The sequence below is a fragment of the Paramormyrops kingsleyae genome, chromosome 4, assembly GCF_048594095.1.
Source record: "Paramormyrops kingsleyae isolate MSU_618 chromosome 4, PKINGS_0.4, whole genome shotgun sequence".
In the NCBI taxonomy this organism is placed as follows: Eukaryota; Metazoa; Chordata; class Actinopteri; order Osteoglossiformes; family Mormyridae; genus Paramormyrops; species Paramormyrops kingsleyae.
In genome coordinates, this window is record NC_132800.1 from 10361368 (window position 1) to 10374099 (window position 12732).

The 12732-nt window shown below is 47.3% G+C and overlaps 1 protein-coding gene across 1 annotated transcript in view; it reads left to right on the plus strand.

Moving 5' to 3' along the window:
• cubn (cubilin (intrinsic factor-cobalamin receptor)) overlaps positions 1-12732 on the plus strand; it is a 54258-nt gene that overhangs the window by 1180 nt on the left and 40346 nt on the right. Inside the window, exons 2-13 of the mRNA XM_023790598.2 lie at positions 1162-1291; positions 1486-1581; positions 1685-1723; positions 1862-1963; positions 2048-2151; positions 3359-3485; positions 5064-5232; positions 5890-6021; positions 7240-7335; positions 9251-9375; positions 12117-12303; positions 12494-12612. Coding sequence (XP_023646366.2) covers positions 1162-1291; positions 1486-1581; positions 1685-1723; positions 1862-1963; positions 2048-2151; positions 3359-3485; positions 5064-5232; positions 5890-6021; positions 7240-7335; positions 9251-9375; positions 12117-12303; positions 12494-12612 — 1426 coding nt within the window. The remainder of the gene's footprint in view (positions 1-1161; positions 1292-1485; positions 1582-1684; positions 1724-1861; positions 1964-2047; positions 2152-3358; positions 3486-5063; positions 5233-5889; positions 6022-7239; positions 7336-9250; positions 9376-12116; positions 12304-12493; positions 12613-12732) is intronic.

The window sequence follows — 12732 nt, forward strand, 5'->3', positions numbered from 1 at the left end:
TGAGAACCAAATTGCACAGGAGAACATTGGCTGCAAGTCGAAGCTTATTGTCTGGGATTGACAGCTGGGGTTTACATGAAAGCTGCAGTTCAGATACCATTTGCATCCAAGACCAAGTAATGCCCAGAGATATTCTGTCATATTCTGAGATGATAAAGCCACCATAAACCAGGACTGGTGCCATGACACCCAGAATGAAGTCAAGCTCCTTCCTCACCAATCTCTAGATCTAAACGTCATTGAACCTTCAGAAGCACATGTGAGTGTGAGACAGATTCCCATCTTCTTCATCCCTCAAAGATCTGGAGGCTTTTCTTCTAGGAAAGGGATCCAGTGTCCCGGTACACTGCTCAGACTTATACAACAGCATTTCAAGAAGGATTGAAGCTGTTCTGTAGGCAAACGGTGATGAAACTCTTTGGTATATCCATTATATTAAGATGTAATTAGGTGCTTATTTTGTCCACATTTCTAAAGATGCAGGGTGATGCTTGTTGTTTACATTTTATTTTTAAATAGCAGCAGCATTTAAATATTCGGAAAAAAAATCCACAGGATACATTTTCAGGAAAATTTTGTGGACTTAGTGAGTCTTGGAAATTTAATTCTAGGTTGAATTACATGAGGACTGAGTGAGTATTGGTTCCCGATAATGTAACATATGATAAGGAAGCATAACTTTAGGTCATTGGTAATCTCATCTCAAAAACAACAAAGAAATGGAAGGAGTGAGTCTCAGAAATTTGTTCTTTAATTGTCTCTGCACAGAATTTCTGAATTTGGTTTATCTATGCTTACTGACCCAGCCACAGCAGTAGTGACAGTAGGACTATCTTACATAAAATGATAAACATTATAATGTATGTTTTATGAGCAGATAATCCATGTGACAGAGAGTGATAATGTCACTTCTGAAATCTCATCACAGATTTACTGTCAAATACAAAATGCTGACTTTAAAAGGTTGAGGGTTGTTTATGACTCTGTGGATTACGCATCATAAAAATAATCTAATCTTTTCTTTATAGACTGACAAGATCAGTGTCTGAATAGTATAGTTAGTTCTGGAACTGAACAGCTGTTCTGATTGGGTGGTGATAGGCAGTATGTTTGCTGTAATTCTTTGGAACGGCTGGGTTCATCGTGCCTCTGTTCCTCCAGGCCCCGCATGAGCTCCGATCATGGCAACTTGCTCTTCTCCACCGGAGACCACAAAAACATTGTCTTCCAGACCAGAGGATCGGGCTCGGTTAAAGTAGGAAGCGAGGACCTGATCCAGCTGATTGGCCAGGTGGGAGCCAGACGTAGAGGAGGACCCTAAAACTTCAGAGACCCGCAGAATGGATACTAGCATCAGATGCTAGAGCAATATATCATTGTGTATATAGACCTGTAGGTGTCACATTGACGGCTGAAAAGCCAGATGTTAGTTGAGCTCGTTCTGTGCTCGTTTATTCACTTTATGAAGACTCCTCATCTTTCTAGATCAAGACGAACAAAGATGACATCGCTAACCTCAAGGCCAATGGGGGTGGAATACCTCCAGAAGTCAGCAATCAGCTGAATCAGCTGAACACCCGAGTGAGTCCACTTCTGCTCTCTGGGTCGTCCAACTACGTGCCAGTCTGAGTGTAGTCATTTCAGGGGATGGAATTTTGACTTGTGTCTCTTTTCCGTTATTTAGGTCACTACTCTTGAATCAAGAGTTCAGACCGTAGAAGAGGTAACATATTGTATCTTGATCTTACATTTCTCTATGAGCCTTTCTTGTTTATCAGTCTCTCGCAATCTTGCCGTTCGTGTTTATCGATGGCAAAGCACAATGCTGGTTGGCTAATTCCCATGTCCTCCCCCCCCAAAGACGGTCCACAGGAAGACATGCCACAGCAACCCCTGTCAGAATGGCGGTACTTGTCTCAACCTGCTGGATGCCTTTCACTGCATCTGTCTAGACAACTGGCAGGTGAGAGAGCAAGGAGTCCTCATCTTTCCAGAACTCCCCCTCCTCCCCCAACTGTGACTGGCAACCGCATGCTCTGTTTCTCAGGGCCCCATCTGCACCACGGACGTTAATGAATGCCAGATCTATGCAGGGACCACGCAGGGTTGCCAGAACGGCGCCACCTGCTACAATACACCTGGATCCTACAGGTAAAATCCCCAGGGTTTAAATATAGATGGAACCTGGCAAAACCTGCTTATGTTCAAATCGCACCTTGCCAGAACACAGCTCCACCTCCATTAACCATTTTTTTCTAACGTTCCAAAATTTTGTGAAAGTTTAACAGTTTAACAAAGTGAACAGTTTAACAAAAGGCCAGTTTTGACAAGAATGTATCTCTGCAACCTGGAGCCAGCCACAATTAGGATGGGTTACCAGAAGTAGGAGGGACTTATGGCACAAGTAGGAGGGGCTACCAGAAGTAGGAGGGACTTATGGCACAAGTGGGAGGGGTTACCACAAGTAGGAGGGACTTACATCGCAAAGCCAAAAACAGTTGTCAAAATGAAAGTCAAAATAAAAGTCTGCTGTGACTCTTTTTAGGTTTTTGCGGATGAAATTACTTGCAGATAAATTGCATATAAATCTGTACAAATCATTTCACTCAGGTCCGACCCGACCCATTGGTGACACAGGCGATCGCCTAGGGCACCATTTATTAGGGGGCTCAGATGATCAAGCGAAAACATCAGAAGAAATACTAATGACATGTTTTAGAGGGGTCTTAGTGCTATCTATCCATCGAGGTTGTTCTTCTGGGAGATGCCTAGTTTTTGAGATATCGGCTGTAGAAATGTCGATCTCTGGAATACAATGGGACTGAATAGCATTCTTTCTGTGGTGATAGAGCCCAAAAGAAAAATTCAATTCAACAGCAATGTCTCTTAAGAGAAATCATGACCTGGTTACTCATGATAATCCTTGGGCTTTATAGTGAGCAGTTTAATGTAGGAACTATTTTCTTCCACCAAACTCCACACACCAAACGTATCACTGCGCAGAAGTGCGAGCACGAGCACACTCCTACCAGACGGCTTGACGTCTATCCCGTGTTTTTTGTATTTTGACTTATTTCACTTGCCGCACTGCTGGCAAAACTTAACTTCCTAGCTAGATTCTGCTAGAAATAAGACGTGCGTAAGAAGCGATGGTGAATAACCTGACATTTTAGTGCATTTTCACGATGACATTACAGATGAAGAATATAAGAACATTGTAATGATAAGCCATTTTGAACCATTTTAAGGTTCCATTTACATGTTTCAAAAAAATTCAAGTGCTAGTTAACCATGCGATATGTATAATACCCGTACCAAATAAAATAACTTTTTAGTGTGTGTCCCCATGTCTGCGCAGCTGCACCTGCACCCCCGAGTGGTCGGGTACACACTGCACATCCCGCTACGACGACTGCGCCGGCGGCAGCCAGGAGCTGTGTGCTCACGGCCTCTGCATTGACTCTGATAGGCTGACGCCCAACCAGGTGAGATGATGATAGGGTCCTGGAGTGAGCGGGGAATGCCTTCCAGCGTGTCTCCCATTCCGTCAGTCTCCATCCTTCCTGGCTATCTGTCTGAATGACTGCCGTCTTCCATTTTCCATGCCTGTATCTAACAGCCTGTCCTGTCTGCCTTCAGTCCCTCCTGTCTACGTCCACCCGTCTAACTGTCTGTCCTGTCTGCCTTCAGTCCTTCCTGTCTACGTCCACCCGTCTAACTGTCCTGTCTGCCTTCAGTCCTTCCTGTCTACGTCCACCCGTCTAACTGTCCTGTCTGCCTTCAGTCCTTTCTGTCTACGTCCACCCGTCTAACTGTCCTGTCTGCCTTCAGTCCCTCCTGTCTATGTCCACCCGTCTAACTGTATGTCCTGTCTGTCCTGTCTGCCTTCAGTCCCTCCTGTCTACGTCCACCCGTCTAACTGTCTGTCCTGTCTGCCTTCAGTCCTTCCTGTGTACGCCCACCCGTCTAACTGTCTCTCCTGTCTGCCGTCAGTCCCTCCTGTCTACGTCCACCCGTCTAACTGTCTGTCCTGTCTGCCTTCAGTCCTTCCTGTCTACGTCCACCCGTCTAACTGTCCTGTCTGCCTTCAGTCCTTCCTGTCTACGTCCACCCGTCTAACTGTCCTGTCTGCCTTCAGTCCCTCCTGTCTATGTCCACCCGTCTAACTGTCTGTCCTGTCTGCCTTCAGTCCCTCCTGTCTATGTCCACCCGTCTAACTGTCTGTCCTGTCTGTCCTGTCTGCCTTCAGTCCCTCCTGTCTACGTTCACCCGTCTGTCTGTCTTTTTACCCATTCTGTCTTTCTTTACCTGTCTTTCTTTATTACTTTCTGACTTAGTCACTGTCTCTGTTTCATTTCCTGCCCTACTTCCATCCATCCATCCATCCATCCACTAATCCTTTCTTTATTACTGTCTTGCTTCTGTCTGTCCTGTCTGCCTTCAGTCCCTCCTGTCTACGTCCACCCGTCTAACTGTCTGTCCTGTCTGTCCTGTCTGCCTTCAGTCCCTCCTGTCTACGTTCACCCGTCTGTCTGTCTTTTTACCCATTCTGTCTTTCTTTACCTGTCTTTCTTTATTACTTTCTGACTTAGTCACTGTCTCTGTTTCATTGCCTGCCCTACTTCCATCCATCCATCCATTAATCCTTTCTTTATTACTGTCTTGCTTCGCTCCTACTTCTTGTCCTGCTTCTGTCTGTATAACTGTCTGTCCTGTCAACCATCATTCCATCCATCCAGGCACATTGCCATGTATTAAAATTACAGGTTCCAACCACCTCCGAAATTTTGCTTCTGCCCTCAGTAGGGATGTCGGACCCCCCCCCCCCCCCAAATTTATGTCTGTGTATCATCCATCATCCATGCTGTCTTTCTTTATTACCATCTCCTTTCCATCCTTCTTGATTTTGCCTGTCTCTTTAAATACCTCTCCTCTCATCTGTCCATCCTATTTTACTTCATTACCTTCTTTTCTTTATTAGTCTTCCTCTTGATCGTGCTTGTCTGTTTAACATTTATTCTGTCTTCATCCATTCATCCATCCATCCATCTCTGGGACTGAAGCCCAGCTACAAGTGCATCTGCGAGTCGGGCTGGACGTCGCCCCCCGGCAACCCCTCCTGCACAGCTGATGTGGATGAGTGCAGCCTCCCTGTGCAGCCGTGCTCCACAAACCCCCCCGTGGCCTGCATCAACACACCAGGCTCTTTCTACTGCGGGTCCTGCCCCCCAGGTATGGATCAGGCGCAATTACCTGCTCTCCAGGGACATTTCAGAATGAAATGATAACTTATAAAAATGAGGACCTTTATCGACCTACACCACACTGCCAAGAGGGTGAGCTTTAATCATATTGACCGAAATTTTGATATGGAATAAAGACGAAGTTGGCATGGTTACATCTCCACAGCGGCTGGACCTGTCTGCCTTCAGTCCTTAAAGCCCTAACTGTCCTCTTTAAGCAACAGTATGACTTAATAGAGTGACCTGTTAATGTATGAGAGATATGAGCAAAAGCACAATGCCCTCTACAGGGAACAAAAATGAATTGTCTGTATTACATGTATATAAATCACTATGGTGACATTTTTTGCCCATCAAATGACAATAATTGGATGATGGCTCAGTGGGGTGGGGTGGTGTGGGGTGGGGGGGGGACGACACACACAGTGGCCTCACAAATCTAGGGTTGTGGTTTTGAATTCCTCCCCTGATCTTTCTTGGTGGAGTTTGCATGTTCTCCCTCTGTAGAGGATGTTTATAGTACAAAGGCATGTAATGTGAGTGTGTGCCCTGTGATGGACTGGCACCCTGTCCAGCAAGCAGCCATGCCTTCTGCCCTGTGATTGACTGGCATCTCATGGCTCTGTGTCTCCCTGACTCCACACAGGCTGGCAGGGAAACGGCTACAGCTGCCAGGACGTGGACGAGTGCGCCACCAACAATGGGGGCTGCTCCACCTCCCCCAGAGTGCAGTGCCTCAATACCATGGGCTCCTTCCACTGCGGGCCCTGCCCGCCAGGTACGCACCACGTTACACACTGCCCGCCAGGTACGCACCTCGTTACACACTGCCCGCCAGGTACGCACCACGTTACACACTGCCCGCCAGGTACGCACCACGTTACACACTGCCCGCCAGGTACGCACCACGTTACACACTGCCCGCCAGGTACGCACCTCGTTACACACTGCCCGCCAGGTACGCACCACGTTACACACTGCCCGCCAGGTACGCACCACGTTACACACTGCCCGCCAGGTACGCACCTCCTTACACACTGCCCGCCAGGTACGCACCACGTTACACACTGCCCGCCAGGTACGCACCTCATTACACACTGCCCGCCAGGTACGCACCACGTTACACACTGCCCGCCAGGTACGCACCTCCTTACACACTGCCCGCCAGGTACGCACCACGTTACACACTGCCCGCCAGGTACGCACCACGTTACACACTGCCCGCCAGGTACGCACCACGTTACACAGCTGCCCGCCAGGTACGCACCTCATTACACACTGCCCGCCAGGTACGCACCACATTACACACTGCCCGCCAGGTACGCACCTCGTTACACACTGCCCGCCAGGTACGCACCACATTACACACTGCCCGCCAGGTACGCACCTCATTACACACTGCCCGCCAGGTACGCACCTCCTTACACACTGCCCGCCAGGTACGCACCTCATTACACACTGCCCGCCAGGTACGCACCACGTTACACACTGCCCGCCAGGTACGCACCTCCTTACACACTGCCCGCCAGGTACGCACCACATTACACACTGCCCGCCAGGTACGCACCTCATTACACACTGCCCGCCAGGTACGCACCTCATTACACACTGCCCGCCAGGTACGCACCACGTTACACACTGCCCGCCAGGTACGCACCTCATTACACACTGCCCGCCAGGTACGCACCTCCTTACACACTGCCCGCCAGGTACGCACCTCATTACACACTGCCCGCCAGGTACGCACCTCATTACACACTGCCCGCCAGGTACGCACCACGTTACACACTGCCCGCCAGGTACGCACCTCATTACACACTGCCCGCCAGGTACGCACCTCATTACACAGCTGCCCGCCAGGTACGCACCTCATTACCCCCTGTCTGCCAAGTGCATACTTCATTAAACCTTTGCATTACACAATATTAGTGCATGGCTAATTAATAAGTGGCTAATTGGTAAAGAATTTAGTGTTTTATTATGGATTGATTTACAGGTTATGAAGGCGATGGAAAGATTTGTACCCAAATCAATCTGTGTGAGTCCAACAACGGGGGGTGCCATCCCCTGGCTACCTGCTCCGCCCCTCCAGGTAAACACACACACACACACCGATTAGGTATCTATATCTTTATGGGGATTCTCCATTCATTTTTTTGGGCACAACCCTAATCCCGTCTATGACGACATTAACCCCTACACAGCCCTGACCGTAACCATAAGTAACAAAACAAATTTTTAGTTTGTTCATTGCAGTCACATATTTTTTATAAAATTGAGTCTCCCCTTGTGGGGACAAAAAAAATGTCCCCCCCAACATCAATATGACATGTATTTATCACATTGTGACATTTGGTTGCCACAATGTAATGTACAGAACCGGTCAAAAGTTTGGATACACCTACCCATATAAAGGTGTAATTGTACTACTCTCTACATTTTTAAATAGTATAAAGACACCAAACCTATAAGCATAGTGATGCCATCATTGGGCCCTTAACCCCGATTGCTCCAGGGACTGGCTGACTCTACGTTCTCCACTATGCCAGTTTCATGAGGTGGCCTCCTGACCTCCTGAGATGCTTTTCCAGTTGTCCTGAAGGAGGTCCCACGTATATGCTGAGTGCTCATTTCCTGCTTTTCCTTCACGCTCTGATCGAGCTCCTCCTAGAGCATTTCTGCTGAGTATAGATCTGGTGGCCAGGTCATGTGATGATCACTCTCCTTCGTTGGCAGCATGGTGTGTCCAAACATTTGACTGGTATTATATACATGACCAAACTAAATACAAACACACATACAATGTTGCAGTTATTGAAAATCAACTATAATTACTGATTCCTTGCATACTCCCATAGAAAAACAAAATTTTTTTTTTAATGTTTTACTTTATTTATATAAACAGTTTATGAATTTATAGTAAAAATGCTATTGTTTTAGGGTTAGGGTTTAAGTTTGATTTACCCTGGTACCAGGGTGTGTTTATTCCTAAACACAGTTTGGCGAGACATTCTGAAAGCTGAAGCCAGTCCTCAGTTAATCCCCCATGATTTTAATTAAAATTTTTAAACATTAAACATTTACCTCCTTCAATATGGAGCTCTGTCTATTCTGATGAACTAAGGGCTGAGTTGGACGAGAACCTGGGATGTTCAGTGGGTTTGCGGAACAGGTCACTCCTCACAAAACTTGCACACACGTGCACAGACTTTGGTCCTATTTACAGCAGCCATATGAGATGAAGTACACAGGCCATTTAATTTTTTATCGTTTCTCCGGAGCTCATAACCTGTTTGCTGCCCAAGCATATCTGCTCTGAAGCAGTCAAGCTGGGCGTGAACCTGGTCTGCTCGTGCTGATCATTCTGAGTCCTGCCTTTCATCCTCTTGGTCCGCTGGCGCGTTTGGCAAGGAGGAGTAATGATGGTTCCTACTGCCCTGTTTCTCATACAATGCACCTGGAGATTTGTACAGAGAACCTGGAGAATCGTACGGAGCACCAAGAGATTGGCAAGCCTCCCTATCCGGATCTCCAGGTGTTTCATATGAGAAACAGAGCAGGAGATACTGACCATACCATCTGAGACACCTGTCAGGTCCACGATAAATCAGGGACACCACACCTTAGGTAACCAAAGGAAGTTGTAATGGCTGTGGTGCCCCTGAGGACAAGATTGGGAACTGAAGCAATGTTTATCAAGCCGTCCAACAAAATATCAGTAACTTTTTGGAGAAATTAAGCAGTATTTATCCATTTTATTATATTACTGTTCGGTATGTATTCTAATATTTAAACATTTTGTTTCCATTGCAAAAATACCCTTACTGTACAGATAAATTACTTCAAACATAACTTCCTTTGGCTGCCTAAGACTTTTGCACAGTACTGTAAATATTACTGTATATATTTTTATTTCTTCATTCAGAATGAAATGAGAATGAAAGCAAGAAAAAGCCATTTCTTATGAAAGCCTAGAATTAAGTGCTAATTTTGGTTTTGGCCCCCAGGCAGCACCATCCCCATCTGCACCTGCCCGCCAGGGTACATCGGGAACGGCTACGGACCCACAGGATGCACCCAGACCAGCGACGTGTGCCAGACCAACAACCCCTGTGTCCACGGCCAGTGTGTGGTAGGGGCACAGGAGGGGCGGATTATAGATGCATGAGGGGCGGTATATAGATGCATGAGGGGCAGTTTATAGGTGCATGAGGGGCGGTTTATAGATGCATGAGGGGCAGTTTATAGATGCATGAGGGGCGGTTTATAGATGCATGAGGGGCGGTTTATAGATGCATGAGGGGCGGTTTATAGGTGCATGAGGGGCAGTTTATAGATGCATGAGGGGCAGTTTATAGATGCATGAGGGGCAGTTTATAGATGCATGAGGGGCGGTTTATAGGTGCATGAGGGGCGGATTATAGATGCATGAGGGGCAGTTTATAGATGCATGAGGGGCAGTTTATAGGTGCATGAGGGGCGGTTTATAGATGCATGAGGGGCGGTTTATAGGTGCATGAGGGGCGGTTCATAGATGCATGAGGGGCGGATTATAGATGCATGAGGGGCGGTTTATAGATGCATGAGGGGCGGTTTATAGGTGCATGAGGGGCGGTTTATAGGTGCATGAGGGGCGGATTATAGATGCATGAGGGGCGGTTTATAGATGCATGAGGGGCGGTTTATAGATGCATGAGGGGCGGTTTATAGGTGCATGAGGGGCGGTTTATAGGTGCATGAGGGGCGGTTTATAGGTGCATGAGGGGCGGATTATAGATGCATGAGGGGCGGTTTATAGATGCATGAGGGGCGGTTTATAGGTGCATGAGGGGCGGTTTATAGGTGCATGAGGGGCGGTTTATAGGTGCATGAGGGGCGGTTTATAGGTGCATGAGGGGCGGTTTATAGGTGCATGAGGGGCGGTTTATAGGTGCATGAGGGGCGGTTTATAGGTGCATGAGGGGCGGATTATAGATGCATGAGGGGCGGTTTATAGATGCATGAGGGGCGGTTTATAGGTGCATGAGGGGCGGTTTATAGGTGCATGAGGGGCGGTTTATAGGTGCATGAGGGTCGGTTTATAGGTGCATGAGGGGCAGTTTATAGGTGCATGAGGGGCGGTTTATAGGTGCATGAGGGGCGGATTATAGATGCATGAGGGGCGGTTTATAGATGCATGAGGGGCGGTTTATAGGTGCATGAGGGGCGGATTATAGATGCATGAGGGGCGGTTTATAGGTGCATGAGGGGCGGTTTATAGATGCATGAGGGGCGGTTTATAGATGCATGAGGGGCGGTTTATAGATGCATGAGGGGCGGTTCATAGATGCATGAGGGGCGGTTTATAGATGCATGAGGGGTGGTTCATAGATGCATGAGGGGCGGTTCATAGATGCATGAGGGGCGGTTTATAGATGCATGAGGGGTGGTTCATAGATGCATGAGGGGCGGTTTATAGATGCATGAGGGGTGGTTTATAGATGCATGGGGGGTGGTTTATAGATGCATGGGGGTGGTTTATAGATGCTTGAGGGGTTGTTTTGCTGCATGAGGGGCAGTTTACATATGACTGTAGGTACCCCCTGACCTTATGAATGAAAACTTTCAGTTGCACGGCTGTTGACTGTGGGATTTCACTACTGTACGATTCGCCTGTAACCCTTTAATTATATTTTGGTACTTAGTTTAGTGAGGCATGTTGAAGTCTTCAATGATAAATTTTATGACACCAATTTTTAATCTAAATTTTGTCAAATTATTGAATTTCAATGGGTAATTTCAGTGTCATTTTTAAAAGAAAAAATGACAAGGTGTGTGTTGGCAACAAGTGAAAGAGTTGTCATTTATTTTAATGAAGAAAAATATTAAATATGACATTTCTCGACAGATAATTGGTAGGTTGAATCGGAAGCATTTTGTTCCAGTTTTTACACATTCCTATAGTCAATTTGCTTTCCTGCCAGTACCCACTGAGTCCTACGGCACAGAGCCCACCTTTAAATTAGTATTAAAACCTCCCACCATTGTTTGGTTGCATAGTTATACAGTGAGCAGCTTCTGGGGAGGATCAGCGATGCCAGGGTTTTCTTCTGGATTTTTATCTGAAATAATTTGGTGTTTATGCCCTCAGTTGTGGTCTGTGCCTTTGTGAGAAAGAGAAGCAGGCGGTCTGCACCATTTGGGTTTCTTTATGACTTTAGCTCTGGTCGATGCCTCATTTATGAAGAGCAACAGGCAGTGTACACCATGGGAGGTGTTATGACCTTGGTTGTGGTCTGTGCCTCATTTATGAAGAGCAACAGGCAGTGTACACCATGGGAGGTGTTATGACCTTGGTTGTGGTCTGTGCCTCATTTATGAAGAGCAACAGGCAGTGTACACCATGGGAGGTGTTATGACCTTGGTTGTGGTCAGTGCGCAGTCTATACCGTGTGGGTTTTTGCTAAAATACAGAGCGGTTCTTTGACATTTGATCATGGTGCTGAGTGGTGGTAAGGGCACTCAACCCCATCGCAAAACCACAGATCATAATCCTTAAATTTTACAGCTCCAGGGGGCAAGGGTGTAGAAGAGAGTTTAATTCTGGAGGGGGCACAATGAGAAGGCAAAGGTCTTTTTCGTAGGGGGGGACGAATGAAGGCAAATTAACATCGGCGGGTACCCGTCCCCCCATCACCCCGGTTCCTACGCCCCATCTGGGTGGCTAATTTCTAGAAGATTCTATAATTTTTACATCCAGACCAGATCACTTATTATGTTTGTGCAGTTTAATATGGCGACTGACACTTTACCCACAATCCCTTTCAAGACGCCTGTTTGGCTAGATATTATGGGATGTCCCGTACCCAGACTCTGGCACTTCATGTCCTGCAGAGCACTCTCACCGGTTACATATGCATGTGCCAAGACGGCTGGTCGGGCACCAACTGCGACCAGAATGTGAACGAGTGCGCCAGCAGCCCCTGCCGGAACGGTGGCACCTGCACCGACGGCGTTAACGGCTACACCTGCACCTGCACCGCCCAGTGGACTGGGCCGAACTGCGAGACCGCTCAGCAAGGTGCGTGTGTGTCCCTCAAACGCGTAGACCCCTCCGAAAACTGCCCTGGTGATGCCACTGAATATGTGTGTGTTTCTATCATTTAGTTTGTGGGTTGTAGGCATATTTGTGTCCCTCTTTGTGTCTGTGCCAGTGTATCCATGCCTACTGAGCATCTTCATGTATGTGTGTTACTCTGCACCCCTCCCAGTGTGTGGAGGATACCTCACCGGACCAGCTGGTACCTTCAGCTATCCCAACACCCCAGGACATGATGAGTACGATCACATGGTCAGCTGTGCCTGGGTCATCAGGGTTGACGCAGACAAGGTCAGTCTTCAGAGATCTGTAGGAAGGTTTACAGTTATAAACACCAGACCTCATTTTTCTCTTTGCTATGCTAGATGAGATATTGGGGGAGTTGGACCCCCAGCATTTTTTTTCTCCCTA